Below are 26,624 nucleotides of genomic sequence, written 5' to 3'. Positions count from 1 at the left end.
AACTGACATGAGATCTGTTAAAGAAGGAGCACAAGTTATTGTGGAGAAAACAAGATTACAGCTTCCCTAGACTCTAGACTTTCTAGTGATCATCTCTTTCGTCTGCTGATTTTCTGTTGGGAATCAGATGCTGCAGAGGTGTCCGAGGTGCATGCATTCATACACTGGCATTGATCCACGTAAACATAGCTATAATTCATGCTTGTTCCGTTTTGGCAACTCAGGGTCACCTCTTTTGTTTGGCTGCTGAACTCCTGGCAGCAGCCACACTCGTGTTGCATCTGGTTTGCTTCAAAAGAATACCTGTGTTCCGCCAGGAAAGAAAATACATCTCATTCAAGACTCTGAAACCCCGGAGTGAGCTTTGTTTTTGTGTTTCTTGGGGGGCTTGGGAGTGGGTTTGGGTTCGGTTTCTTTTTTACATCCTCTCTTTCTCCTTCCCACACACACTTATGAATGTAGTTTTGATTACTTGTCTCTGCAGTAGTGAAACTTTCTGGTGCTCAGTGACTCTGATTCCACTCAGTAGCATCATATAAACACATTAACTTTGTTGCTATTCTGTGATCATAGAATCATGGAGGTTGGCAAAGACCCTTAAGATCATAAGTCCTGACACTGCCAAGCCTACCACTAAACCATGTCCCTGTGCACCACTTATACATGTCTTCCAAATACCTCCAGGGATGGTGACTCCACCACTTCCCTGGGCAGCCTGTTCCAGTGCTTGACAGCCTTCTTGGTGAAGAAATTGTTCATAATATCCAATCTAAACCTCCCTGGCACAGCTTGAGGCCATTTCCACTTGTACTGTAGTTTCCTAGCTGGGAAGAGACAGGTACCCACCTCATCACAACCTCCTTTCAGGTAGTTGGGGAGAGTGATAAGGTGTCCCCTCATTCTCCTTTTCTTCAGACTAAAAAACCCTGGCTCCCTCCTAAGACTTGTTCTCCAGACCCCTCACCAGCTTCATTGCTCTTTGGACATGCTTCAGCAGCTCAATGTCTTTCTTGTAGTGAGGGGCCCAAAACTGAATGCAGCATTCAAGGTGTAGCCTCACCAGGGCCAAGTACAAAGGAACTTACACTTCCCTCATCCTGCTTGCCACACTGTTTCTGATACAGGCCAGGATGCTGTTGCCCTTTTTGGCCACCTGGACATGCTGCTGGCTCATGTTCAGACAGCTGTTTGCCAACACCCTGAAGTGTTTTTCCACCAAGCAGCTTTCCAGCTGCCTCTCTTCCTACTCTTGCCCAAGCCTGTAGTATTGCATGGGGTTGTTGTAGCTCAAATGCAAGACCCAGTGGTTTTGTTGAACCTCATACCACTGGCCTCAGCTCATTGATCCAGCCTCTCCAGATCCCCTCTGTAAAGCATTTCTACCCTCCAGCAGATCAACACTCCCACCTAACTTGGTGTTGTCTGCAAAGTTAATGAGGGTGCACTTGATCCCCTCATCCAGGTCACTGATAAAGATATTAAACAGAAATGGCCTAACACTGAGCTCTGGGGCATCCCACTTGTTATCAGCTGCCAACTGCATTTAACTCCATTCAGCCAGTTTTTTACCCAGCAAAGAGTATACCTGTCCAAGACGTGAGCAGCCAGGTTCTCCAGGGGAATACCATGAGAAACGGTCAAAGGCTTTACCAAAGTCCAGGTAAACAACATCTACAGCCTTCCCTTCATCCACTAAGCAGGTCACCTAGGTCACCTTGTCTTAGAAGGAGACCAGGTTTGTCAAGCAGGACCTGCCCCTGCTGACTGGGCCTGATCAGCTGGTTGTCCTGCATGTGCCATATGATGGCACTCAAGGTTATCTGCTCTATCACCTTCCTTGGCAGGGGAGGTCAGACTGACAGGCCTGTAGTTCCCTGGATCCTCTTTCTGGCCCTTGTTGTGGATGGGTGTCACATTTACAAACTCCCAGTCAACTGGGATTTTCCCAGTGAGCCTGGAGTGTCGATAAATAATTCAAAGTGGCTTGGTGAACACTTCCACCAAGTACCTCAGTAATCTTGGGCAATTGATTAACATGAGAGACCAGTATAAATAAAGTATGAAGGAAGCCATAGAGATGTCGAGATTCTGGAACTTACACTGAGGAGCCAGGGCAAGTTCCTTCACAATATGTCAGTTCGACAGGTACTGAAGATTCACAGTCACCGAGGCGGATCACAGTGTTTTTGCTATAAACTTTGCAGTTTGTAGCTTCATAAAAAGAGGGGGAAAAAACATAAAATTCAGATCTCTAGTTCAGAACTGAGTGCTAAAACAATTTCAAAATGCATGATGTTCAATTATTAAGAATGTACAGTATGTGACGGGATACTGTGTAAAGTGCCTGGAGTTTTCAGGTTATTCTTTGATCTTGGCTACATAGGATTTTTGGAAGATAATGCAGAGGCTTGAACACTCAATTTTGAGTTGTGGTATTCACTATCAAGATAAGAAATTTGCTTTTTCCTTTTGAATAAATAGTGAAACACAGGATCTTGATAAATAGAATAAGAAAAAAATGGAGGAGTGAAAAATCCTATCTACTCAAAAGGCAATTACAAGTTGAATACAGCACTCTTCAAGCAGAAAACACAAACACAGCATTACTTACGTTTACATATTTTGCAGCACCCATCAGGAGTAGTCTCTGTTTCATCCTTTGCAAAGGGAAAGGAGAAGGATATGGGTTAATGCACAGATGCCAGTTATGAGTAAGAATATGAGTTGGCATTACTGATACTGGGCAGACAACTCATCTGTGATGAACACTGAATGAAAATGATGGATGACTTAATATGCCCACCATAGAAGTCATGAATCCTGGTAGCCTCATGCAAAAGTACTAACCTTTTCTTATTGCTAATGCTACAGCAAGATTAATTTAATTGAAGACATTCCTGCAACTTCAGTGGAAGTGTTTTTTTGTATTCTTTGCCTGTCTTCGTGTCTGTATTGTCATCCCATTTCCCCACTCCCCCTCCCAAGTTTTAAACTGCATTCAATTGAAGAACTGAGTGAAACTTACAGGATCACACTCTTCTGGGTCGTACTCAGGGCATATTTTTTTAGTTTGGACTACAACAAATTGGTCTTCAATTTTTTCACATTTGTAATGGGTGCAGTTATCGATTGACAGGACATCATCAACCTAAGATTTTATCAGAAAAGGAAACAGGTTTTTTTTTCATTGTGATCAAATATAGGATGATTACCTCACAAGTGCCTGAGCCAATTAAGTTCTCATGCCTCAAAGATTCTCAGATGCTTCTGAACTTCTTTCAAATGGCAAAAGCAAAATTTTACAAACCTATGGCTAGTTTGTAAGCTTAAATCCTGGATCAGACCACTCACAGTAAAAGTTAGAACCTATTGCTCAGTTAACCGCATGTATCAAGAATGTGTTGTTCCAAGTGCATGCAGTGCTTTCAGAGTAATTTTAATATTAACTAGATTTTTGCTATTAATTGACTCTTAGCTGTTGTAACCTGTATTAGCTAATAGATCTGAAAATTAAAGGAATACTTACTTGGAGCACGTGAACAGTGTTATTTAGCTTGATTATGCAAGCTACTTCAATACACTCCCCACAACACTCTCCATCCTCAGTCATGTATTGATAACCCTACTCACAAGGAAATGAAAGAGAAAGTATGTTGAGTTGGTCATGCAGAATTCTAGTCTTCCTGTAATAGTGGCCTGACTGGGCAGCCCAGAGGATCTGAACTCACCAGTGGGCAAGTTGTTTCACATTGAACTTTTTCACAGTGCACAATATTTGTATTATTCACTGGATCTTTCTCAAAAGTGCAGGTACAATTCTTGCATGGATTGATGATTGCCGACGTTCCAGGCTGGAAGACAGAAAAATACCCTCAGATGACAGGAATTTCTATAAAATGTATAGGCAGAATTGAAAGCATTGCTGAAATGCAAATGTGACTGATTCTCATCAAAGGTAAGGTTTCTTGGCTTTATATCTTGCAAGAAAGTACACATTAGGAGAAAACTATGAAGCAATACAAAAGAGAAAAGTAAATTAATAAGATGCAGGTAAGACTGATTTTCACTGCCTCATTATTTTACCAGATTTTCATTGCTCTTTTTAAGATCTTTTTTCCCTGTAAGTCATGTTCAGTGGTTATAAAACAATTATAATTTACAAATGTAGATTAAAATAAGGGTATACTTATACAGATACCTAAGTAGAGATAGAAATCTACACATGGCTTTTGTCTTCCAGAAATGTATTCCCAAAAGGCTCCAGTGCTAGTGCTTATATTTTGACTAAATGACTTAAGTACTAATTTTAGAAAAAGATTTAGGTATTGATTAAAGTAAAAATCATAGTTTTATTTTTGAAGGTTCTCTGAACTTATTTCGAAGAGTGATTGAGTTTGGGCTATTCATCAGCTCATTTGGAAAATTCATGAATTCCAGAAGTGGGAAAGCATTTAAAAAGAAAGTATATCACTAAAAATGTTACTCCTGTTTCATGTTTGATGTTGAAAGAAAACTTGTGTGGTAATTTGTTTTCTGACATTAGAAAAAATTACCTTCCAGTTAAGGGCTAGAGAGAAAAAAAACATGTATTGGGAAAAGAACTTTCTCAAAGGCTTATTTTGGCAAAAAGGGTGTGCATTTAGCTTCAGGCAGTATATCACTATAACGTTCTCACCTTGTAAGTTGCATTGTCAATCACACAGATGTCAACCATTGGTTCTGAAAAACAAAAAATAATTCTGCAGTAAGCTCTAATCATGAGACTCCCTGAGAAGTCATCACCAAGTTTGTTAGTAAGTCAAAGATCATGGAAAACCTGAATTCAATCCTATATTCTTATACCTCATATTTAGTATAGCCGGATGTTTAAGTAAAGTTTTATCTTTGAAATTAGCTAGAAGAGTTGAGGAGGAATGGCTTAAAACTTGAGCTATGCATGAATAAAATCTCTTTTTTTGCCCTTTAATACCAAGTTCACTTCAAATTAAATTGTATCCTCTTTGAAGTAAACTTCGAAGGTGCGTTTGTTGCTAATTCCTTATGATCTCTCAGAACATGGCTTGGGTGGAAGTTTGATTCTGGGTGGAAAAAAAGATATCCTTACTGTGATATTATAAACAATTTAGTAACATGGTAGAGCCCATTCATGTCTTCAAAGAACTACTTCAAACTGGCTATTCCTTTGTTTTGAGGTTCTTGTTTTGCATTTAATTTCTGGCTTTTTTATTCTTTTGTATAAATATACGAGTAAAGTAAGTATATAGAAATTTTTGTATATAAATAAACATGTATCTGTTGGATTTTTGAGTTTTCATGAGCATTCAACAACAGTGTAACTATTTTTCATACATTGACGATTCAGTTACTGATTACAATTCACTTTGTATTATTGCTGTGTGTTACTTGCTTTTGTAGTTAACTGTTAAGCTCTCTGCTGGCTTAATATGTTTTACAGATCTCAGTTTAGGTACAGTTAGGTTAACATTAATGTGTTCCAACATTACGTTAATAACATTAAAAAATTAACCGTTATTATTACAGATATAGACATGGTTGAGCTTACATAGACCACTTGAAGGTTCAAAGTATTATCCTGTTTTCCCACTGATTCCAATTCTCAGCAGACTTCACTGAAAATAGCATTTTGCTTTTAAATAAACTTCTAATACATGTTTAGCCAAAAATTGAAATATGTTCACAGAGCCAAAACAATTTGAGGAAGGTTTTGCTGTTGCTGTAATACATGAAAAACTTGCTTAGATACTAACAGAAGTGCAAATGTCATTTACCAGGTTGCGTAGCCTCATATTTACACATGTACTTTTAATACTTACGGCAATAATATTCAGGACAACATAAGTTTTTTGGTGGTAGTACAGGCGCAAGAAAAAATCCGAGGTCACAAATTGGTGTCCGAGCTGTTGTGCATAGAATCGGCTGGCACTGTACGGTAGCATTGAGGGGGTCGCAGACACAGTTCTGGCATTCACTTATCCAGTGCTCTCCAGGCTAAAAATATGTACATTATTATTATTAAGTGCTCTCTCACCCTAGTTCTTCTGTTTCAACTTGAGATATACTTTCAGAGTTGGTAGGGAGTTCATATTAGAGTTTTCTTAGCATATGATTTCAGGCCTTAAGAGAAGGCAGGCTGAGAAGAACCATGGAACTCTCCATAAAAAGAATGAGGTTTTAATGCTTTCATAACTGGCCTGCTTATTTCTATGACATTTAGATGTCTTATAAAAAAAAAAGGCTCTACTATGGTATTTGAGCTTTTCTACCTCCAGATTATATAAAAGCCTGGTAATGCCAGGTGGAAGAATTGTATGCTGTCAGGTCATTTGGAACATGGCCAGCTTAGTTATTGAAATACCTACAAGTTGATTTCAACTGGGGCTTTAGGACAGAAATTGGGCTGGTTTTGCAATGGTGATATATTAGAAAATAATGAGGGGAACCACCTTTCGTGGAGGATTGACATGAGTACAGTTTCTTGGTCCTGAAGTTGTGACGGATGTTGGTGTTGTCTGTGAGACAGAAGACAATCCGTGTTCTGTGGATGAGGCGGCTTGTGTTGAAGTGAAAGGTGGTGTTGAAGTGAAAGGTGTTGTAGAAGGACATGGCCCCTGGTGTCGGTCAATTTCACATTCCTTGCTGCAAAGTGCATAAAAATTACAGCCAGCACCATCTGTTGTGTTGTATATCACTTCCCCTGTAGGGAAAAATTGGAGGAGAAATTAAAAGACCAGCAAAAATACTTAAGGGAAAGATCTCAAGAAAATATTGTAAAAATGTAAAATGTATACATATATACAAAGTTCTGTGTTCAAGTGATACTGAGCAGTTGTCTTAAATTGAAAAGAGTATTAAGAGGTTATATTATTTCTGAAATTATTTATAATTATAAAATAAGACACTTACCAGGAGAAAACAAATTATCAAATACATGACAAAAACATGGAGTCGTTCCAATTGATGATACAAATGTACTTGCTTCTGTTGTGACAGGTGTGCTGGAGACAGAACTGAAGATTGGAGAGGTGCTTCTTGTAACATGACTTGATTGTGGTGTAGCAGATGTTGTTACTGTTTAAAAAAAAAGAAAAACTTTGCAGCACAGGATTTACGTCTCATGATCTTAATATATTTAATGGGTAATATTAAACATTCAGGAAAATCAAGTCAACATTTTTACTGCCTTTGATTGATGTATGGCTAAGTAGAAATTGTGAAAGTCTTTTATCTCTGTGCTGAATAACATCTAGGATTATGCAACTTAGTTTGTGTGTTACAAAAATAGAGATGATCAGAGAATAATTTGGAGATACAACTTACAGAAGACAATAAAACAAATGGTATTCTACAGAGACTGATGTTTGGAACATTTTCAGTGTCAAAGAAAGACATACCTGGGATGCTAGTGGTAGAGAAAATTCTGGGAATTGTGGCAGTACTTAGTGAAGTAGAAGTGGCAGGGATGTGTGTAGAAAATACACTCATTGTTGCTGACGGGTAATGGCTGGAGGCAGTAATGTATGAAGTTGGAGCCTCAGTTGCCAGAGTGGATGTTTCTGATGAAACAGATGTGAACATTGTGGTGCGTCCTGTGGTGTTCCTCGAGGTGCTACTACTGCTAACTGCTGAGGTGGATACTCTTGCGCTGGTTGTGATGGTTGTTTCGTCCGCTGAACTTGGAAAGGTCCAGGTGGTGCTGGCTGTGCTAGTAGTACTGATGGCAGTTGTGATTTGTGTTGTCGCTGCAGTGGTACTGCGGAGCTGCAAAGAAGTAGGAGTGGTAGTTGTTGCTGAAGGATTGACAGTCACGACAGTAACATGTGCTGTAGGAGGCTGAGTTGACAGAGAAGAGGATTGTGCTGGAGTAGAGCTGGACGTGGATGTTGTGGTGCTTCCTGTGGTGGTCCTGGAAGTGCTGATTGTGCTACTGGCTGAGGTGTGTGATGTTGGAGTGGGTGTGATTGTGGTGGTTCCTTCTGTTGGAGGTGGAGAGGTCCTGGTGGTGCTACCCATGCTGGTGGTCGTGCTGATGCTCGTGCTTCCTGTTGACAGTGCAGTGGTAGTGGGGACAATGGTGGTGCCAGTGGTGGTTGTCGTTGCTGATTGGCTGATGCTGGTGGCAGTACTGTGTGCTGTTGGAGACTGTGTTGACAGAGTGGAGATTTGTGTTGGAGGGGCTGTGGTGGAGGATCCTGAGGTGGTGCCTGTAGTTGTTGTTGTTGACGCGCAGATTTTAGTGTTGCAACACAGCACCTGAATCTCATAGTCAAAGCACAGGGGGTACTTTGTGACCTGATCCTCATTTTTGCACACAAGGCCAAATTCAATGCTGCACTCAAATACCTGTCCCAACTTGTCCAGACTCCTAGTAGGGTAATCTTTAGCACGACACTTGATGTCTTGTGGCTGGTCACAGAGTGAGTACCCAGCGGCTCGGATGCTTTCAAATGTCTCTATGTCTCCATTTTCACTCCCAGGGCTGGGGGTATCCACGTCAAACCACTGCGTCCAGACACATTGTGGCTGGCAGGTGGTAGAGGTCTTGGATGTGCTGAGAGTGGTGGCTGTTGCTGAGGTGGTCAGTGCTGGAGTGGGTGTGATGGTGCTTGTTCCTTGTGTTGAAGGTGGAGAGGTCGTGGTGGAGCTGGCCGTGCTGGTGGTAGTGCTGATGCTCGTGCTTTCTGTTGGCAGTGCAGTGCTGCTGGGGACTCCGGTAGTGCCAGTGGTGGTAGTTGTTGATGGGGTGAGGCTGGTGGCAGTACTGTGTGAAGTTGGAGCCTGGGTTGGCAAAGAGGAGGTTTGTGCTGGAGTTGATGTGGATGTGGACATTGTGGTGCTTCCTGTGGTGGTGCTGGAAGTGCTGACTGTGCTACTGGCTGAGGTGTGTGATGTTGGAGTTGGTGTGATTGTGGTGGTTCCTTCTGTTGGAGGTGGAGAGGTCCTGGTGGTGCTACCCATGCTGGTGGTCGTGCTGATGCTCGTGCTTCCTGTTGACAGTGCAGTGGTAGTGGGGACAATGGTGGTGCCAGTGGTGGTTGTCGTTGCTGATTGGCTGATGCTGGTGGCAGTACTGTGTGCTGTTGGAGACTGTGTTGACAGAGTGGAGGTTTGTGTTGGAGGGGCTGTGGTGGAGGATCCTGAGGTGGTGCCTGTAGTTGTTGTTGTTGACGCGCAGATTTTAGTGTTGCAACACAGCACCTGAATCTCATAGTCAAAGCACAGGGGGTACTTTGTGACCTGATCCTCATTTTTGCACACAAGGCCAAATTCAATGCTGCACTCAAATACCTGTCCCAACTTGTCCAGACTCCTAGTAGGGTAATCTTTAGCACGACACTTGATGTCTTGTGGCTGGTCACAGAGTGAGTACCCAGCGGCTCGGATGCTTTCAAATGTCTCTATGTCTCCATTTTCACTCCCAGGGCTGGGGGTATCCACGTCAAACCACTGCGTCCAGACACATTGTGGCTGGCAGGTGGTAGAGGTCTTGGATGTGCTGAGAGTGGTGGCTGTTGCTGAGGTGGTCAGTGCTGGAGTGGGTGTGATGGTGCTTGTTCCTTGTGTTGAAGGTGGAGAGGTCGTGGTGGAGCTGGCCGTGCTGGTGGTAGTGCTGATGCTCGTGCTTTCTGTTGGCAGTGCAGTGCTGCTGGGGACTCCGGTAGTGCCAGTGGTGGTAGTTGTTGATGGGGTGAGGCTGGTGGCAGTACTGTGTGAAGTTGGAGCCTGGGTTGGCAAAGAGGAGGTTTGTGCTGGAGTTGATGTGGATGTGGACATTGTGGTGCTTCCTGTGGTGGTGCTGGAAGTGCTGACTGTGCTACTGGCTGAGGTGTGTGATGTTGGAGTTGGTGTGATTGTGGTGGTTCCTTCTGTTGGAGGTGGAGAGGTCCTGGTGGTGCTACCCATGCTGGTGGTCGTGCTGATGCTCGTGCTTCCTGTTGACAGTGCAGTGGTAGTGGGGACAATGGTGGTGCCAGTGGTGGTTGTCGTTGCTGATTGGCTGATGCTGGTGGCAGTACTGTGTGCTGTTGGAGACTGTGTTGACAGAGTGGAGGTTTGTGTTGGAGGGGCTGTGGTGGAGGATCCTGAGGTGGTGCCTGTAGTTGTTGTTGTTGACGCGCAGATTTTAGTGTTGCAACACAGCACCTGAATCTCATAGTCAAAGCACAGGGGGTACTTTGTGACCTGATCCTCATTTTTGCACACAAGGCCAAATTCAATGCTGCACTCAAATACCTGTCCCAACTTGTCCAGACTCCTAGTAGGGTAATCTTTAGCACGACACTTGATGTCTTGTGGCTGGTCACAGAGTGAGTACCCAGCGGCTCGGATGCTTTCAAATGTCTCTATGTCTCCATTTTCACTCCCAGGGCTGGGGGTATCCACGTCAAACCACTGCGTCCAGACACATTGTGGCTGGCAGGTGGTAGAGGTCTTGGATGTGCTGAGAGTGGTGGCTGTTGCTGAGGTGGTCAGTGCTGGAGTGGGTGTGATGGTGCTTGTTCCTTGTGTTGAAGGTGGAGAGGTCGTGGTGGAGCTGGCCGTGCTGGTGGTAGGGCTGATGCTCGTGCTTTCTGTTGGCAGTGCAGTGCTGCTGGGGACTCCGGTAGTGCCAGTGGTGGTAGTTGTTGATGGGGTGAGGCTGGTGGCAGTACTGTGTGAAGTTGGAGCCTGGGTTGGCAAAGAGGAGGTTTGTGCTGGAGTTGATGTGGATGTGGACATTGTGGTGCTTCCTGTGGTGGTGCTGGAAGTGCTGACTGTGCTACTGGCTGAGGTGTGTGATGTTGGAGTTGGTGTGATTGTGGTGGTTCCTTCTGTTGGAGGTGGAGAGGTCCTGGTGGTGCTACCCATGCTGGTGGTCGTGCTGATGCTCGTGCTTCCTGTTGACAGTGCAGTGGTAGTGGGGACAATGGTGGTGCCAGTGGTGGTTGTCGTTGCTGATTGGCTGATGCTGGTGGCAGTACTGTGTGCTGTTGGAGACTGTGTTGACAGAGTGGAGGTTTGTGTTGGAGGGGCTGTGGTGGAGGATCCTGAGGTGGTGCCTGTAGTTGTTGTTGTTGACGCGCAGATTTTAGTGTTGCAACACAGCACCTGAATCTCATAGTCAAAGCACAGGGGGTACTTTGTGACCTGATCCTCATTTTTGCACACAAGGCCAAATTCAATGCTGCACTCAAATACCTGTCCCAACTTGTCCAGACTCCTAGTAGGGTAATCTTTAGCACGACACTTGATGTCTTGTGGCTGGTCACAGAGTGAGTACCCAGCGGCTCGGATGCTTTCAAATGTCTCTATGTCTCCATTTTCACTCCCAGGGCTGGGGGTATCCACGTCAAACCACTGCGTCCAGACACATTGTGGCTGGCAGGTGGTAGAGGTCTTGGATGTGCTGAGAGTGGTGGCTGTTGCTGAGGTGGTCAGTGCTGGAGTGGGTGTGATGGTGCTTGTTCCTTGTGTTGAAGGTGGAGAGGTCGTGGTGGAGCTGGCCGTGCTGGTGGTAGGGCTGATGCTCGTGCTTTCTGTTGGCAGTGCAGTGCTGCTGGGGACTCCGGTAGTGCCAGTGGTGGTAGTTGTTGATGGGGTGAGGCTGGTGGCAGTACTGTGTGAAGTTGGAGCCTGGGTTGGCAAAGAGGAGGTTTGTGCTGGAGTTGATGTGGATGTGGACATTGTGGTGCTTCCTGTGGTGGTGCTGGAAGTGCTGACTGTGCTACTGGCTGAGGTGTGTGATGTTGGAGTTGGTGTGATTGTGGTGGTTCCTTCTGTTGGAGGTGGAGAGGTCCTGGTGGTGCTACCCATGCTGGTGGTCGTGCTGATGCTCGTGCTTCCTGTTGACAGTGCAGTGGTAGTGGGGACAATGGTGGTGCCAGTGGTGGTTGTCGTTGCTGATTGGCTGATGCTGGTGGCAGTACTGTGTGCTGTTGGAGACTGTGTTGACAGAGTGGAGATTTGTGTTGGAGGGGCTGTGGTGGAGGATCCTGAGGTGGTGCCTGTAGTTGTTGTTGTTGACGCGCAGATTTTAGTGTTGCAACACAGCACCTGAATCTCATAGTCAAAGCACAGGGGGTACTTTGTGACCTGATCCTCATTTTTGCACACAAGGCCAAATTCAATGCTGCACTCAAATACCTGTCCCAACTTGTCCAGACTCCTAGTAGGGTAATCTTTAGCACGACACTTGATGTCTTGTGGCTGGTCACAGAGTGAGTACCCAGCGGCTCGGATGCTTTCAAATGTCTCTATGTCTCCATTTTCACTCCCAGGGCTGGGGGTATCCACGTCAAACCACTGCGTCCAGACACATTGTGGCTGGCAGGTGGTAGAGGTCTTGGATGTGCTGAGAGTGGTGGCTGTTGCTGAGGTGGTCAGTGCTGGAGTGGGTGTGATGGTGCTTGTTCCTTGTGTTGAAGGTGGAGAGGTCGTGGTGGAGCTGGCCGTGCTGGTGGTAGGGCTGATGCTCGTGCTTTCTGTTGGCAGTGCAGTGCTGCTGGGGACTCCGGTAGTGCCAGTGGTGGTAGTTGTTGATGGGGTGAGGCTGGTGGCAGTACTGTGTGAAGTTGGAGCCTGGGTTGGCAAAGAGGAGGTTTGTGCTGGAGTTGATGTGGATGTGGACATTGTGGTGCTTCCTGTGGTGGTGCTGGAAGTGCTGACTGTGCTACTGGCTGAGGTGTGTGATGTTGGAGTTGGTGTGATTGTGGTGGTTCCTTCTGTTGGAGGTGGAGAGGTCCTGGTGGTGCTACCCATGCTGGTGGTCGTGCTGATGCTCGTGCTTCCTGTTGACAGTGCAGTGGTAGTGGGGACAATGGTGGTGCCAGTGGTGGTTGTCGTTGCTGATTGGCTGATGCTGGTGGCAGTACTGTGTGCTGTTGGAGACTGTGTTGACAGAGTGGAGGTTTGTGTTGGAGGGGCTGTGGTGGAGGATCCTGAGGTGGTGCCTGTAGTTGTTGTTGTTGACGCGCAGATTTTAGTGTTGCAACACAGCACCTGAATCTCATAGTCAAAGCACAGGGGGTACTTTGTGACCTGATCCTCATTTTTGCACACAAGGCCAAATTCAATGCTGCACTCAAATACCTGTCCCAACTTGTCCAGACTCCTAGTAGGGTAATCTTTAGCACGACACTTGATGTCTTGTGGCTGGTCACAGAGTGAGTACCCAGCGGCTCGGATGCTTTCAAATGTCTCTATGTCTCCATTTTCACTCCCAGGGCTGGGGGTATCCACGTCAAACCACTGCGTCCAGACACATTGTGGCTGGCAGGTGGTAGAGGTCTTGGATGTGCTGAGAGTGGTGGCTGTTGCTGAGGTGGTCAGTGCTGGAGTGGGTGTGATGGTGCTTGTTCCTTGTGTTGAAGGTGGAGAGGTCGTGGTGGAGCTGGCCGTGCTGGTGGTAGTGCTGATGCTCGTGCTTTCTGTTGGCAGTGCAGTGCTGCTGGGGACTCCGGTAGTGCCAGTGGTGGTAGTTGTTGATGGGGTGAGGCTGGTGGCAGTACTGTGTGAAGTTGGAGCCTGGGTTGGCAAAGAGGAGGTTTGTGCTGGAGTTGATGTGGATGTGGACATTGTGGTGCTTCCTGTGGTGGTGCTGGAAGTGCTGACTGTGCTACTGGCTGAGGTGTGTGATGTTGGAGTTGGTGTGATTGTGGTGGTTCCTTCTGTTGGAGGTGGAGAGGTCCTGGTGGTGCTACCCATGCTGGTGGTCGTGCTGATGCTCGTGCTTCCTGTTGACAGTGCAGTGGTAGTGGGGACAATGGTGGTGCCAGTGGTGGTTGTCGTTGCTGATTGGCTGATGCTGGTGGCAGTACTGTGTGCTGTTGGAGACTGTGTTGACAGAGTGGAGGTTTGTGTTGGAGGGGCTGTGGTGGAGGATCCTGAGGTGGTGCCTGTAGTTGTTGTTGTTGACGCGCAGATTTTAGTGTTGCAACACAGCACCTGAATCTCATAGTCAAAGCACAGGGGGTACTTTGTGACCTGATCCTCATTTTTGCACACAAGGCCAAATTCAATGCTGCACTCAAATACCTGTCCCAACTTGTCCAGACTCCTAGTAGGGTAATCTTTAGCACGACACTTGATGTCTTGTGGCTGGTCACAGAGTGAGTACCCAGCGGCTCGGATGCTTTCAAATGTCTCTATGTCTCCATTTTCACTCCCAGGGCTGGGGGTATCCACGTCAAACCACTGCGTCCAGACACATTGTGGCTGGCAGGTGGTAGAGGTCTTGGATGTGCTGAGAGTGGTGGCTGTTGCTGAGGTGGTCAGTGCTGGAGTGGGTGTGATGGTGCTTGTTCCTTGTGTTGAAGGTGGAGAGGTCGTGGTGGAGCTGGCCGTGCTGGTGGTAGTGCTGATGCTCGTGCTTTCTGTTGGCAGTGCAGTGCTGCTGGGGACTCCGGTAGTGCCAGTGGTGGTAGTTGTTGATGGGGTGAGGCTGGTGGCAGTACTGTGTGAAGTTGGAGCCTGGGTTGGCAAAGAGGAGGTTTGTGCTGGAGTTGATGTGGATGTGGACATTGTGGTGCTTCCTGTGGTGGTGCTGGAAGTGCTGACTGTGCTACTGGCTGAGGTGTGTGATGTTGGAGTTGGTGTGATTGTGGTGGTTCCTTCTGTTGGAGGTGGAGAGGTCCTGGTGGTGCTACCCATGCTGGTGGTCGTGCTGATGCTCGTGCTTCCTGTTGACAGTGCAGTGGTAGTGGGGACAATGGTGGTGCCAGTGGTGGTTGTCGTTGCTGATTGGCTGATGCTGGTGGCAGTACTGTGTGCTGTTGGAGACTGTGTTGACAGAGTGGAGGTTTGTGTTGGAGGGGCTGTGGTGGAGGATCCTGAGGTGGTGCCTGTAGTTGTTGTTGTTGACGCGCAGATTTTAGTGTTGCAACACAGCACCTGAATCTCATAGTCAAAGCACAGGGGGTACTTTGTGACCTGATCCTCATTTTTGCACACAAGGCCAAATTCAATGCTGCACTCAAATACCTGTCCCAACTTGTCCAGACTCCTAGTAGGGTAATCTTTAGCACGACACTTGATGTCTTGTGGCTGGTCACAGAGTGAGTACCCAGCGGCTCGGATGCTTTCAAATGTCTCTATGTCTCCATTTTCACTCCCAGGGCTGGGGGTATCCACGTCAAACCACTGCGTCCAGACACATTGTGGCTGGCAGGTGGTAGAGGTCTTGGATGTGCTGAGAGTGGTGGCTGTTGCTGAGGTGGTCAGTGCTGGAGTGGGTGTGATGGTGCTTGTTCCTTGTGTTGAAGGTGGAGAGGTCGTGGTGGAGCTGGCCGTGCTGGTGGTAGTGCTGATGCTCGTGCTTTCTGTTGGCAGTGCAGTGCTGCTGGGGACTCCGGTAGTGCCAGTGGTGGTAGTTGTTGATGGGGTGAGGCTGGTGGCAGTACTGTGTGAAGTTGGAGCCTGGGTTGGCAAAGAGGAGGTTTGTGCTGGAGTTGATGTGGATGTGGACATTGTGGTGCTTCCTGTGGTGGTGCTGGAAGTGCTGACTGTGCTACTGGCTGAGGTGTGTGATGTTGGAGTGGGTGTGATTGTGGTGGTTCCTTCTGTTGGAGGTGGAGAGGTCCTGGTGGTGCTACCCATGCTGGTGGTCGTGCTGATGCTCGTGCTTCCTGTTGACAGTGCAGTGGTAGTGGGGACAATGGTGGTGCCAGTGGTGGTTGTCGTTGCTGATTGGCTGATGCTGGTGGCAGTACTGTGTGCTGTTGGAGACTGTGTTGACAGAGTGGAGATTTGTGTTGGAGGGGCTGTGGTGGAGGATCCTGAGGTGGTGCCTGTAGTTGTTGTTGTTGACGCGCAGATTTTAGTGTTGCAACACAGCACCTGAATCTCATAGTCAAAGCACAGGGGGTACTTTGTGACCTGATCCTCATTTTTGCACACAAGGCCAAATTCAATGCTGCACTCAAATACCTGTCCCAACTTGTCCAGACTCCTAGTAGGGTAATCTTTAGCACGACACTTGATGTCTTGTGGCTGGTCACAGAGTGAGTACCCAGCGGCTCGGATGCTTTCAAATGTCTCTATGTCTCCATTTTCACTCCCAGGGCTGGGGGTATCCACGTCAAACCACTGCGTCCAGACACATTGTGGCTGGCAGGTGGTAGAGGTCTTGGATGTGCTGAGAGTGGTGGCTGTTGCTGAGGTGGTCAGTGCTGGAGTGGGTGTGATGGTGCTTGTTCCTTGTGTTGAAGGTGGAGAGGTCGTGGTGGAGCTGGCCGTGCTGGTGGTAGGGCTGATGCTCGTGCTTTCTGTTGGCAGTGCAGTGCTGCTGGGGACTCCGGTAGTGCCAGTGGTGGTAGTTGTTGATGGGGTGAGGCTGGTGGCAGTACTGTGTGAAGTTGGAGCCTGGGTTGGCAAAGAGGAGGTTTGTGCTGGAGTTGATGTGGATGTGGACATTGTGGTGCTTCCTGTGGTGGTGCTGGAAGTGCTGACTGTGCTACTGGCTGAGGTGTGTGATGTTGGAGTTGGTGTGATTGTGGTGGTTCCTTCTGTTGGAGGTGGAGAGGTCCTGGTGGTGCTACCCATGCTGGTGGTCGTGCTGATGCTCGTGCCTTCTGTTGGCAGTGCAGTGGTAGTGGGGACAATGGTGGTGCCAGTGGTGGTTGTCGTTGCTGATTGGCTGATGCTGGTGGCAGTACTGTGTGCTGTTGGAGACTGTGTTGACAGAGTGGAGGTTTGTGTTGGAGGGGCTGTGGTGGAGGATCCTGAGGTGGTGCCTGTAGTTGTTGTTGTTGACGTGCAGATTTTAGTGTTGCAACACAGCACCTGAATCTCATAGTCAAAGCACAGGGGGTACTTTGTGACCTGATCCTCATTTTTGCACACAAGGCCAAATTCAATGCTGCACTCAAATACCTGTCCCAACTTGTCCAGACTCCTAGTAGGGTAATCTTTAGCACGACACTTGATGTCTTGTGGCTGGTCACAGAGTGAGTACCCAGCGGCTCGGATGCTTTCAAATGTCTCTATGTCTCCATTTTCACTCCCAGGGCTGGGGGTATCCACGTCAAACCACTGCGTCCAGACACATTGTGGCTGGCAGGTGGTAGAGGTCTTGGATGTGCTGAGAGTGGTGGCTGTTGCTGAGGTGGTCAGTGCTGGAGTGGGTGTGATGGTGCTTGTTCCTTGTGTTGAAGGTGGAGAGGTCGTGGTGGAGCTGGCCGTGCTGGTGGTAGTGCTGATGCTCGTGCTTTCTGTTGGCAGTGCAGTGCTGCTGGGGACTCCGGTAGTGCCAGTGGTGGTAGTTGTTGATGGGGTGAGGCTGGTGGCAGTACTGTGTGAAGTTGGAGCCTGGGTTGGCAAAGAGGAGGTTTGTGCTGGAGTTGATGTGGATGTGGACATTGTGGTGCTTCCTGTGGTGGTGCTGGAAGTGCTGACTGTGCTACTGGCTGAGGTGTGTGATGTTGGAGTTGGTGTGATTGTGGTGGTTCCTTCTGTTGGAGGTGGAGAGGTCCTGGTGGTGCTACCCATGCTGGTGGTCGTGCTGATGCTCGTGCTTCCTGTTGACAGTGCAGTGGTAGTGGGGACAATGGTGGTGCCAGTGGTGGTTGTCGTTGCTGATTGGCTGATGCTGGTGGCAGTACTGTGTGCTGTTGGAGACTGTGTTGACAGAGTGGAGGTTTGTGTTGGAGGGGCTGTGGTGGAGGATCCTGAGGTGGTGCCTGTAGTTGTTGTTGACGCGCAGATTTTAGTGTTGCAACACAGCACCTGAATCTCATAGTCAAAGCACAGGGGGTACTTTGTGACCTGATCCTCATTTTTGCACACAAGGCCAAATTCAATGCTGCACTCAAATACCTGTCCCAACTTGTCCAGACTCCTAGTAGGGTAATCTTTAGCACGACACTTGATGTCTTGTGGCTGGTCACAGAGTGAGTACCCAGCGGCTCGGATGCTTTCAAATGTCTCTATGTCTCCATTTTCACTCCCAGGGCTGGGGGTATCCACGTCAAACCACTGCGTCCAGACACATTGTGGCTGGCAGGTGGTAGAGGTCTTGGATGTGCTGAGAGTGGTGGCTGTTGCTGAGGTGGTCAGTGCTGGAGTGGGTGTGATGGTGCTTGTTCCTTGTGTTGAAGGTGGAGAGGTCGTGGTGGAGCTGGCCGTGCTGGTGGTAGTGCTGATGCTCGTGCTTTCTGTTGGCAGTGCAGTGCTGCTGGGGACTCCGGTAGTGCCAGTGGTGGTAGTTGTTGATGGGGTGAGGCTGGTGGCAGTACTGTGTGAAGTTGGAGCCTGGGTTGACAAAGAGGAGGTTTGTGCTGGAGTTGATGTGGATGTGGACATTGTGGTGCTTCCTGTGGTGGTGCTGGAAGTGCTGATTGTGCTACTGGCTGAGGTGTGTGATGTTGGAGTGGGTGTGATTGTGGTGGTTCCTTCTGTTGGAGGTGGAGAGGTCCTGGTGGTGCTACCCATGCTGGTGGTCGTGCTGATGCTCGTGCCTTCTGTTGGCAGTGCAGTGGTAGTGGGGACAATGGTGGTGCCAGTGGTGGTTGTCGTTGCTGATTGGCTGATGCTGGTGGCAGTACTGTGTGCTGTTGGAGACTGTGTTGACAGAGTGGAGGTTTGTGTTGGAGGGGCTGTGGTGGAGGATCCTGAGGTGGTGCCTGTAGTTGTTGTTGTTGACGTGCAGATTTTAGTGTTGCAACACAGCACCTGAATCTCATAGTCAAAGCACAGGGGGTACTTTGTGACCTGATCCTCATTTTTGCACACAAGGCCAAATTCAATGCTGCACTCAAATACCTGTCCCAACTTGTCCAGACTCCTAGTAGGGTAATCTTTAGCACGACACTTGATGTCTTGTGGCTGGTCACAGAGTGAGTACCCAGCGGCTCGGATGCTTTCAAATGTCTCTATGTCTCCATTTTCACTCCCAGGGCTGGGGGTATCCACGTCAAACCACTGCGTCCAGACACATTGTGGCTGGCAGGTGGTAGAGGTCTTGGATGTGCTGAGAGTGGTGGCTGTTGCTGAGGTGGTCAGTGCTGGAGTGGGTGTGATGGTGCTTGTTCCTTGTGTTGAAGGTGGAGAGGTCGTGGTGGAGCTGGCCGTGCTGGTGGTAGTGCTGATGCTCGTGCTTTCTGTTGGCAGTGCAGTGCTGCTGGGGACTCCGGTAGTGCCAGTGGTGGTAGTTGTTGATGGGGTGAGGCTGGTGGCAGTACTGTGTGAAGTTGGAGCCTGGGTTGGCAAAGAGGAGGTTTGTGCTGGAGTTGATGTGGATGTGGACATTGTGGTGCTTCCTGTGGTGGTGCTGGAAGTGCTGACTGTGCTACTGGCTGAGGTGTGTGATGTTGGAGTGGGTGTGATTGTGGTGGTTCCTTCTGTTGGAGGTGGAGAGGTCCTGGTGGTGCTACCCATGCTGGTGGTCGTGCTGATGCTCGTGCCTTCTGTTGGCAGTGCAGTGGTAGTGGGGACAATGGTGGTGCCAGTGGTGGTTGTCGTTGCTGATTGGCTGATGCTGGTGGCAGTACTGTGTGCTGTTGGAGACTGTGTTGACAGAGTGGAGGTTTGTGTTGGAGGGGCTGTGGTGGAGGATCCTGAGGTGGTGCCTGTAGTTGTTGTTGATGCGCAGATTTTAGTGTTGCAACACAGCACCTGAATCTCATAGTCAAAGCACAGGGGGTACTTTGTGACCTGATCCTCATTTTTGCACACAAGGCCAAATTCAATGCTGCACTCAAATACCTGTCCCAACTTGTCCAGACTCCTAGTAGGGTAATCTTTAGCACGACACTTGATGTCTTGTGGCTGGTCACAGAGTGAGTACCCAGCGGCTCGGATGCTTTCAAATGTCTCTATGTCTCCATTTTCACTCCCAGGGCTGGGGGTATCCACGTCAAACCACTGCGTCCAGACACATTGTGGCTGGCAGGTGGTAGAGGTCTTGGATGTGCTGAGAGTGGTGGCTGTTGCTGAGGTGGTCAGTGCTGGAGTGGGTGTGATGGTGCTTGTTCCTTGTGTTGAAGGTGGAGAGGTCGTGGTGGAGCTGGCCGTGCTGGTGGTAGTGCTGATGCTCGTGCTTTCTGTTGGCAGTGCAGTGCTGCTGGGGACTCCGGTAGTGCCAGTGGTGGTAGTTGTTGATGGGGTGAGGCTGGTGGCAGTACTGTGTGAAGTTGGAGCCTGGGTTGGCAAAGAGGAGGTTTGTGCTGGAGTTGATGTGGATGTGGACATTGTGGTGCTTCCTGTGGTGGTGCTGGAAGTGCTGATTGTGCTACTGGCTGAGGTGTGTGATGTTGGAGTGGGTGTGATTGTGGTGGTTCCTTCTGTTGGAGGTGGAGAGGTCCTGGTGGTGGTACCCATGCTGGTGGTGATCATGGTCGTGCCTTCTGTTGTTCTTGGTGTACTACTGGTGACTGTGGTAGTGGCAGTGGTGGTTGTTGCTGTTGATGGGTTGAGGCTGGTGGCAGTACTGTGTGATGTTGGAGCCTGGGTTGGCAAGGAGGAGGTTTGCGCTGAAGTTGATGTGGATGTGGCCATTGTGGTGCTTCCTGTAGTGCTCCTGTAAGTGCTGAATTCTGTGGTTGTTGCTGTCAGAGGTCTTATTTCTGAGCATGATTTGTAACTGCAGCATAATATTCTGATTTCATAATTATAGCAGTGCTTAGATTGCTGGTCTTTGTTATTGCATGTTAATCCTGTACTGAGACTACATTTAACTGTTTGGTTAAGATTGTTCATTTCTATATTTGGATATTCTTTGGCTCTGCATTGAACATTGTTTGGGTTGTTACACACACTGTATCCTTTTTGTCTGAGATTTTCAAATGTTTCATAATCTCCACTATCCTCTTTATTTTCAGGCTGTGTGCTGTCATACCACTCTGACCATGAACATATATTCTTTACACATACAGTTGTCACTGGTGCTGTAGTTGTCATTTCTGTAATGAAATTGAGGAAATTTAAGTTTTATGTATTTTTATTAAAGACAGTGCCTTTGCTGATCTTCCATATTTTTTAATGTTGGATCTGATATCATGTATGTTAATTTAGTATTTTAATTCTAGTGATCTTGCTTTGACAGTTTTTAATTTAATTTCTAAGGTGTATTTTTATCTGATTTCTGTATTTTTTTCTAGTGATTATTTATATGACATTTATTAAATGCTGTATATAAATATAGCTAATGTGGAATGGCAATATATAGGATAATGTGATCTCATGATTGCTATGGTTTAAGTAAGAGAAGGTGTTATTCTCCTTGGTATTACCTCTGTACTTATTTACACTTAACTGCATAAGCACAGAGGCTTTGAAATATTTTTACAGGTTAATGAGTTTTCTACTTATGTTAATATATCCTGTAATATATATGTAGATATAAGATATATATTTAACATATGTATTTTATATATAATACATTATCATATGGAATTCACTAACATAATATATAGGAAATATATAATCTAATTAGTCTTTTTTGCTTTTTTCTTTTCATATTCTTAGCATTATAAAGATAACCATGTGGAATATATGCCACTTTCCTCATATGGATATTACTTAATAGAATTTTTAAAGTTCAGTATTTAGTTCTTGCTGTCATATTGTATAATTTTATGGAAATACTTCTCACAGTTTTTCAGGATTACATGGTCACTGTAACAAGTTAACTGCAGGAATAATATACAAGTGTACTGCAGGACTAGAAGGGAACTATTGATTTAGTTCTTATATACAATTGGGAAAGGTTCCAAAGAATGTTTTTAAGTAATTTGAACATGCCCTCAGGCTAGATGTCTTATCTTCAGTTTGCGCTAATGTAGTCAGTTATTTAAAAAATGGCACTCTCTTGTGTTTTCAGAAGTCTGTCTAGAGCTGCTGTTTTTTGTATTCAAGGAAATGAGGAGGTTCTCCAAGGTGCAATGATTAGTAAGATCTATTATTTTTTTTCCCTTGGAAAAAACATAGTGAAACAGCACATACTGAGTTTTAAGAACTGCTGTACTCATTTTTATATCCTCAATTATGGTCATCTTTAACAATTGAACCTGCCAAAAGAGTTGGTGGTTTCATTGGGAATAAACAGTTTCAAGTAAAATTTTATGTCCTTAACTAATGAAAGGCCCTCCATTTTAGCAATTTTCCATCCATTCCAGAGACTTTTTCAGTTATTTTAAAGAGTATTCATGCATACCTGAAGCAGTAGTTTCGGACTGATTTCTAAGAAAAGGAAATGGTGTTGTTGTAAAGATGCCACATTTAGAGATATTTCTGTTAATTGTTCCATTGACATCACATGTTGCAGTGAAACACCATCCAGTTCCATCTGTGGTGTTGTAGATGACTTCACCATATTTATAGTTCTTCCCTTCATAAATGCAGTGGCATGCTGTAATTCAAAGGAAGTTTACTATCAGGCATCTATGAAAAGATAATATCCAATATTTTATTTTCTTAATAGTTCTTAGCTGTCTTACCTTTATCATCAAACTTGCACTCCAAACCATCTGATGTACATTCACTGAAATGACATAAAAAAACCCCAAAACACTGAAAAAACCATAAACCTCCGTATTTTTTTATTATGAGATAATTTTATTAATCATCTTTTTCTGCCAGATACTTGCATCAAAATACAGGACACTTGTGTTTATTCCTTGAATGTCCAGTTCATGTTGGGTTTTTTTCTTTTCATATAATTTTCTAAAATCTTTCTTTATAGTAACCCAAACTTATAGAATAGAATTGAAGTGAATCTAAGTATTATGCAAAGCTACAGGAGGAAGTCTTGTCCTTGCTTTTTACTTGCAATATTTTTGTACTAAAATGCAGGTTAAAAAGGGAAAGAGTCTAAATACTACAAGTGGTATAAGAATATAATAAAATCCTTGGAAGTAGACCCCTATTATATTTTTATACTCCTGGAACAATATTTTTCCTGACATAGGAACTGGAAATAGAGAAAGCCTTGTCATAAAGGACTTACTGTTCTTACTGTATCTTGATGCAGAGGATTTACAGCATAACCAGGAACAAATTCAACTGAACATAAAATCACATAAGAACTTCTTCCTACTAACGTAGTAAGAAAACTGGCATTATATAGTAAAACATTATGTTTACACAGGCAACATAAACTATTCCTGTCCTGTAACAGGAACATGCAATTTCACACTGCTGTTTTGATTATTTTTCCTTGTACATGATTAGGTTGGTACGTTGATTCTTACCATACACGGCATTCATCCCGTATGTATATCTTTCCATCTTCATTATCATAACAGTCACAGAGACTAACACACTTCATCTGGTCCTCATGAAAATATGGCTTATTTGGTGGGCAGTTAGGGTAGCAGCCTGAAGGAAGGAAAAGGACATATAGCAGATAGGCAAGAATGAAATACAGTGAACAACATTTTTATTTGTGCAGAATGTGTTTGCAGGTCTTGTTTTTAATAGTCATAATTTTGCAACTTATTTTTCTCCAGTAATTCTAGGAACTAATGCAGAGTAGTAGCATCTGCAGAACCCACCCACAAGTACTTGGTCTTACAGGTGTTTTTAACTTCACTTTCCATACTTTGCCTGCATTCATGTGATTGCAACGATGCTGAAGTGAACAGAGTGGTGCAAATGTGGCTGATGGTGAAATACGCTCCATAGAAAGCATTAAAAGTATAACAAAATAAGGTATTTGCAGCTCTTTTTACCTTCTAAACCTGACAAGTTATGGAGGCATTTTCCACTTGGATTCCTACAGGTCTTCATACACGAGGCTCCACAAGGCTTATAGTGCCATTCACATTCCCCTTGTTGATTGTAGTAATCACAGAACAGTGCTGAGGAGAAACAGAATTTGGACATGCTCAGAAAAAGAAAAAAAAAAAAGAAAAAAAAAGCTTTTTTTTTACTCATGCCAGTTCATCATATTACTGCAGTGCTGCTTGAACAGTCCTGAAAAATGGGAATGAGTAGGTGAAATTTTGTCACCATCAAAAGAGCTTAGTGTGAAAAGCCTACACAGTGAGATTATAATGCACGTATGTAAGATACCCAGAGTGTGTGTTAAGCAAGGCACTATGAATTTAACTCCACTTACAGAAGAAGTATTTATGACATAAAACTCACGACAGATTGATGGGGTTCTCCAGGCTATGCAGACACCAACTTCGCTACATGCTTGAGCATAGGCGGCTACTGCTGTACAAAAGCAGTCACAGTCTCCTCCAGAGTCACATGCACAAGCATCTGTCACACATGCTTGGTAATATTTTGCTGGTTCAACCTGTTAATAAAAAGAAATGTAATGCTATATATCCCACCATCTAAATTCTTTCTTAGCTTTCCTAAGGTAATTTTCTTAAAACTGTAGTATCTCAGAAGAAAGGCTTACAGCAGTGATTTCTTTTGCTTTATATACACTGTTAAACATCAGAGGTGTTACCAGATTATACATCTGAACCATGTATTTACAGATTTTTTGACATCTAGATTGGTGTCCTAGTAGAAGATTAGATTCATGTTCGCAAGCAATACACACCTGGATTTGAAAATTAATGTCTCTGCCAATGGAAAGAACTAAATAGGAAGAGCACAGTTACCCTGCATTGTTTGGTATGTACTTAGTGCCAGATAAAGGCTATGCTGATACTTCGTTACTATATTATTATTTTGTTGAGCTTGTGTTCTGTATATAGTATATGAATTTTTTTTTTATTTCTGCCACACTACAGGAAAATAGTAATTACTAAACTATCATTCTTTTCTAATATGTCAGTATTTCCTTTGAACAAGGTATCCTTTTATTTCTTACAGATAGGGACTATAAATCTGTCCCATGAGCAGGATTCATATTGCAGTTTTCCTAACACAATTCAAAGTGAAACATACTAGCGAATTATTAGCTAATTAGGCATGCATGTGAAAATGTATTAGGATAGCAGCTTCAATAATCCGTAGACCTAGTCTTCACACTAGAAGTGAACTTTTGCCCTGGTAATACCTGAGAGTGACAGGCAGCAAAGACATTGCTGTTGATGATGCTACACTGTTTCTCTGACCAGGATTTTCGATAAGGGTTGGTAGAACAGGGATCCTTTATGCTGGAAGCATCAGGACATGTAGAGGATACTTTCCAGCTGTTTCCAAACTCTAGGACATTCTCTACCACAGACTGACTCCTTGTAGTAAAGTCATTGATGCCGCTGCCATCATAATTTCCACAGAGGCCACAGATCTGGCCCTGCAAAAAGAAGTAAACAAAATAAATATGGGTGAGAGAAACCTTGAAACAACATCTGAGGCTGAAAAAGTACTTGAAATTCCATTCCATTCTAACATTCCTGAACACCTTAATTCTTTGTTTCGTCAGCAACAGAACGTAGTGACTACTGCTAGAAGGATACTGCTTTTGACTTTTCTTTTAAATCTACACAGTAAAACCATCCTTGTCATTCTAACTTTCAGTCTTTGGAGGTGTGTCTTTAATGCTGAAACAACAATTCAGTTAACTAAGTTCTCAGTTTAAGCTCTGTTTTATACAGTAGATGTACATATAAAAAACAGCCTTACAAAGCATGTAAACACTACCAGTCCTACCAGATTGCCTGGTCGCAGGTATAAAAAAGAATTACGTTTTCTTTGAACATCCAGAAACATCCCTCATTCTAAATTTATGGATCTGTAAAACTGATAGGCTGCAGTAGATGCTATGCTCTCTTGACAAATCTAAGGTGCAAACTTTCCATATTACTACTATTTGTATAAAATGCCAGTGGGTGAGGAAGCAAAAGAACCTATGATACTGAAATTAATTTGTCTATCTAGTTCTAAATTACACTTAATTCAAGAGAATATGGCCTCAAGCTGCACCAGTGGAGGATTAGATTGGATATTAGGAAAAATCCTTCACCAAAAGTGTTATCAGACATTGGCACAGGCTGCCCAGGGAAGTGGTGGAATCACGATCTCTGGAAGTGTTCAGAAACCATGTAGATGAGGTCCTCAGTGACATTGTTTATTGGTGGACTTGATGATCTTAAGGTCTTTTCCAATCTAGTCGATTCTATGATTTTATGATTCTAGAAACCTATCTGAAAAGTTACTGCTGTGTACAGTAAGATAGCAAATTACTCATCTACCATACTTTTTAGCATTTATATATATTAAGCTAGAAGAAGGGGTATGAGAACAGAAATACATTTCCCTTATCACCTGTGTAAATCATGCTTGCAAAACACATGGCAGCATTTTACAAGAGTCTTTCACTCCTAATATTTCACTTCCTTGTTCTTAAAGTATGATAATGTGATTTGTGTGGTAATGAGAACTGGAAACAATGGATTACTTTCAAGATCATGACTACTCAATTTGTTTTGACACATGCAGCTATGTAATTTTAGTAAGGTCTAATAACCTTTACCAAGGTTCAGTGGGTAATTTTAACGAAGTTCCAGAAAGCAGTTTGCCAGTTCAAGTTCTGTCAGGCCAAGTAGGCACTGAAAGCTGCCTTCAAAGCTCGGAAGAGCAGCAGGATGTTGTCATGGCTTCCTGAGGCACCAGAGGAACGGAAAACAACACGGGATGTCCTAGGAATGCTAGAGACATCACTTGTTTGGGATCTTGGCAGGGTCTCAAGAAAATTCACACACAGTCCAAATCTGGCCTGTAAATTG

General features: G+C 45.1%; 1 protein-coding gene across 1 annotated transcript in view; it reads right to left on the bottom strand.

Moving 5' to 3' along the window:
- The window catches only part of LOC101870772 (mucin-5AC), a 44,195-nt gene continuing 17,571 nt past the window's right edge, over positions 1-26,624 (bottom strand). The window contains exons 25-41 of the mRNA XM_034061311.1: positions 24,953-25,192; positions 24,079-24,235; positions 23,661-23,789; positions 23,181-23,307; positions 22,428-22,471; positions 22,145-22,339; positions 7,413-20,891; positions 6,925-7,089; positions 6,465-6,715; positions 5,835-6,009; positions 4,676-4,719; positions 3,729-3,851; positions 3,527-3,622; positions 3,026-3,148; positions 2,612-2,657; positions 2,100-2,211; positions 1-303 (exon numbers count right to left, since the gene is read on the bottom strand). Coding sequence (XP_033917202.1) covers positions 90-303; positions 2,100-2,211; positions 2,612-2,657; positions 3,026-3,148; positions 3,527-3,622; positions 3,729-3,851; positions 4,676-4,719; positions 5,835-6,009; positions 6,465-6,715; positions 6,925-7,089; positions 7,413-20,891; positions 22,145-22,339; positions 22,428-22,471; positions 23,181-23,307; positions 23,661-23,789; positions 24,079-24,235; positions 24,953-25,192 — 15,720 coding nt within the window. The 3' untranslated portion in view covers positions 1-89. The remainder of the gene's footprint in view (positions 304-2,099; positions 2,212-2,611; positions 2,658-3,025; positions 3,149-3,526; positions 3,623-3,728; positions 3,852-4,675; positions 4,720-5,834; positions 6,010-6,464; positions 6,716-6,924; positions 7,090-7,412; positions 20,892-22,144; positions 22,340-22,427; positions 22,472-23,180; positions 23,308-23,660; positions 23,790-24,078; positions 24,236-24,952; positions 25,193-26,624) is intronic.

Source organism: Melopsittacus undulatus, chromosome 4, assembly GCF_012275295.1.
Source record: "Melopsittacus undulatus isolate bMelUnd1 chromosome 4, bMelUnd1.mat.Z, whole genome shotgun sequence".
NCBI classification, from domain to species: domain Eukaryota; kingdom Metazoa; phylum Chordata; class Aves; order Psittaciformes; family Psittaculidae; genus Melopsittacus; species Melopsittacus undulatus.
Note: the sequence above shows the minus strand (reverse complement) of the source record. Positions and strands in the feature narration are given on the sequence as shown.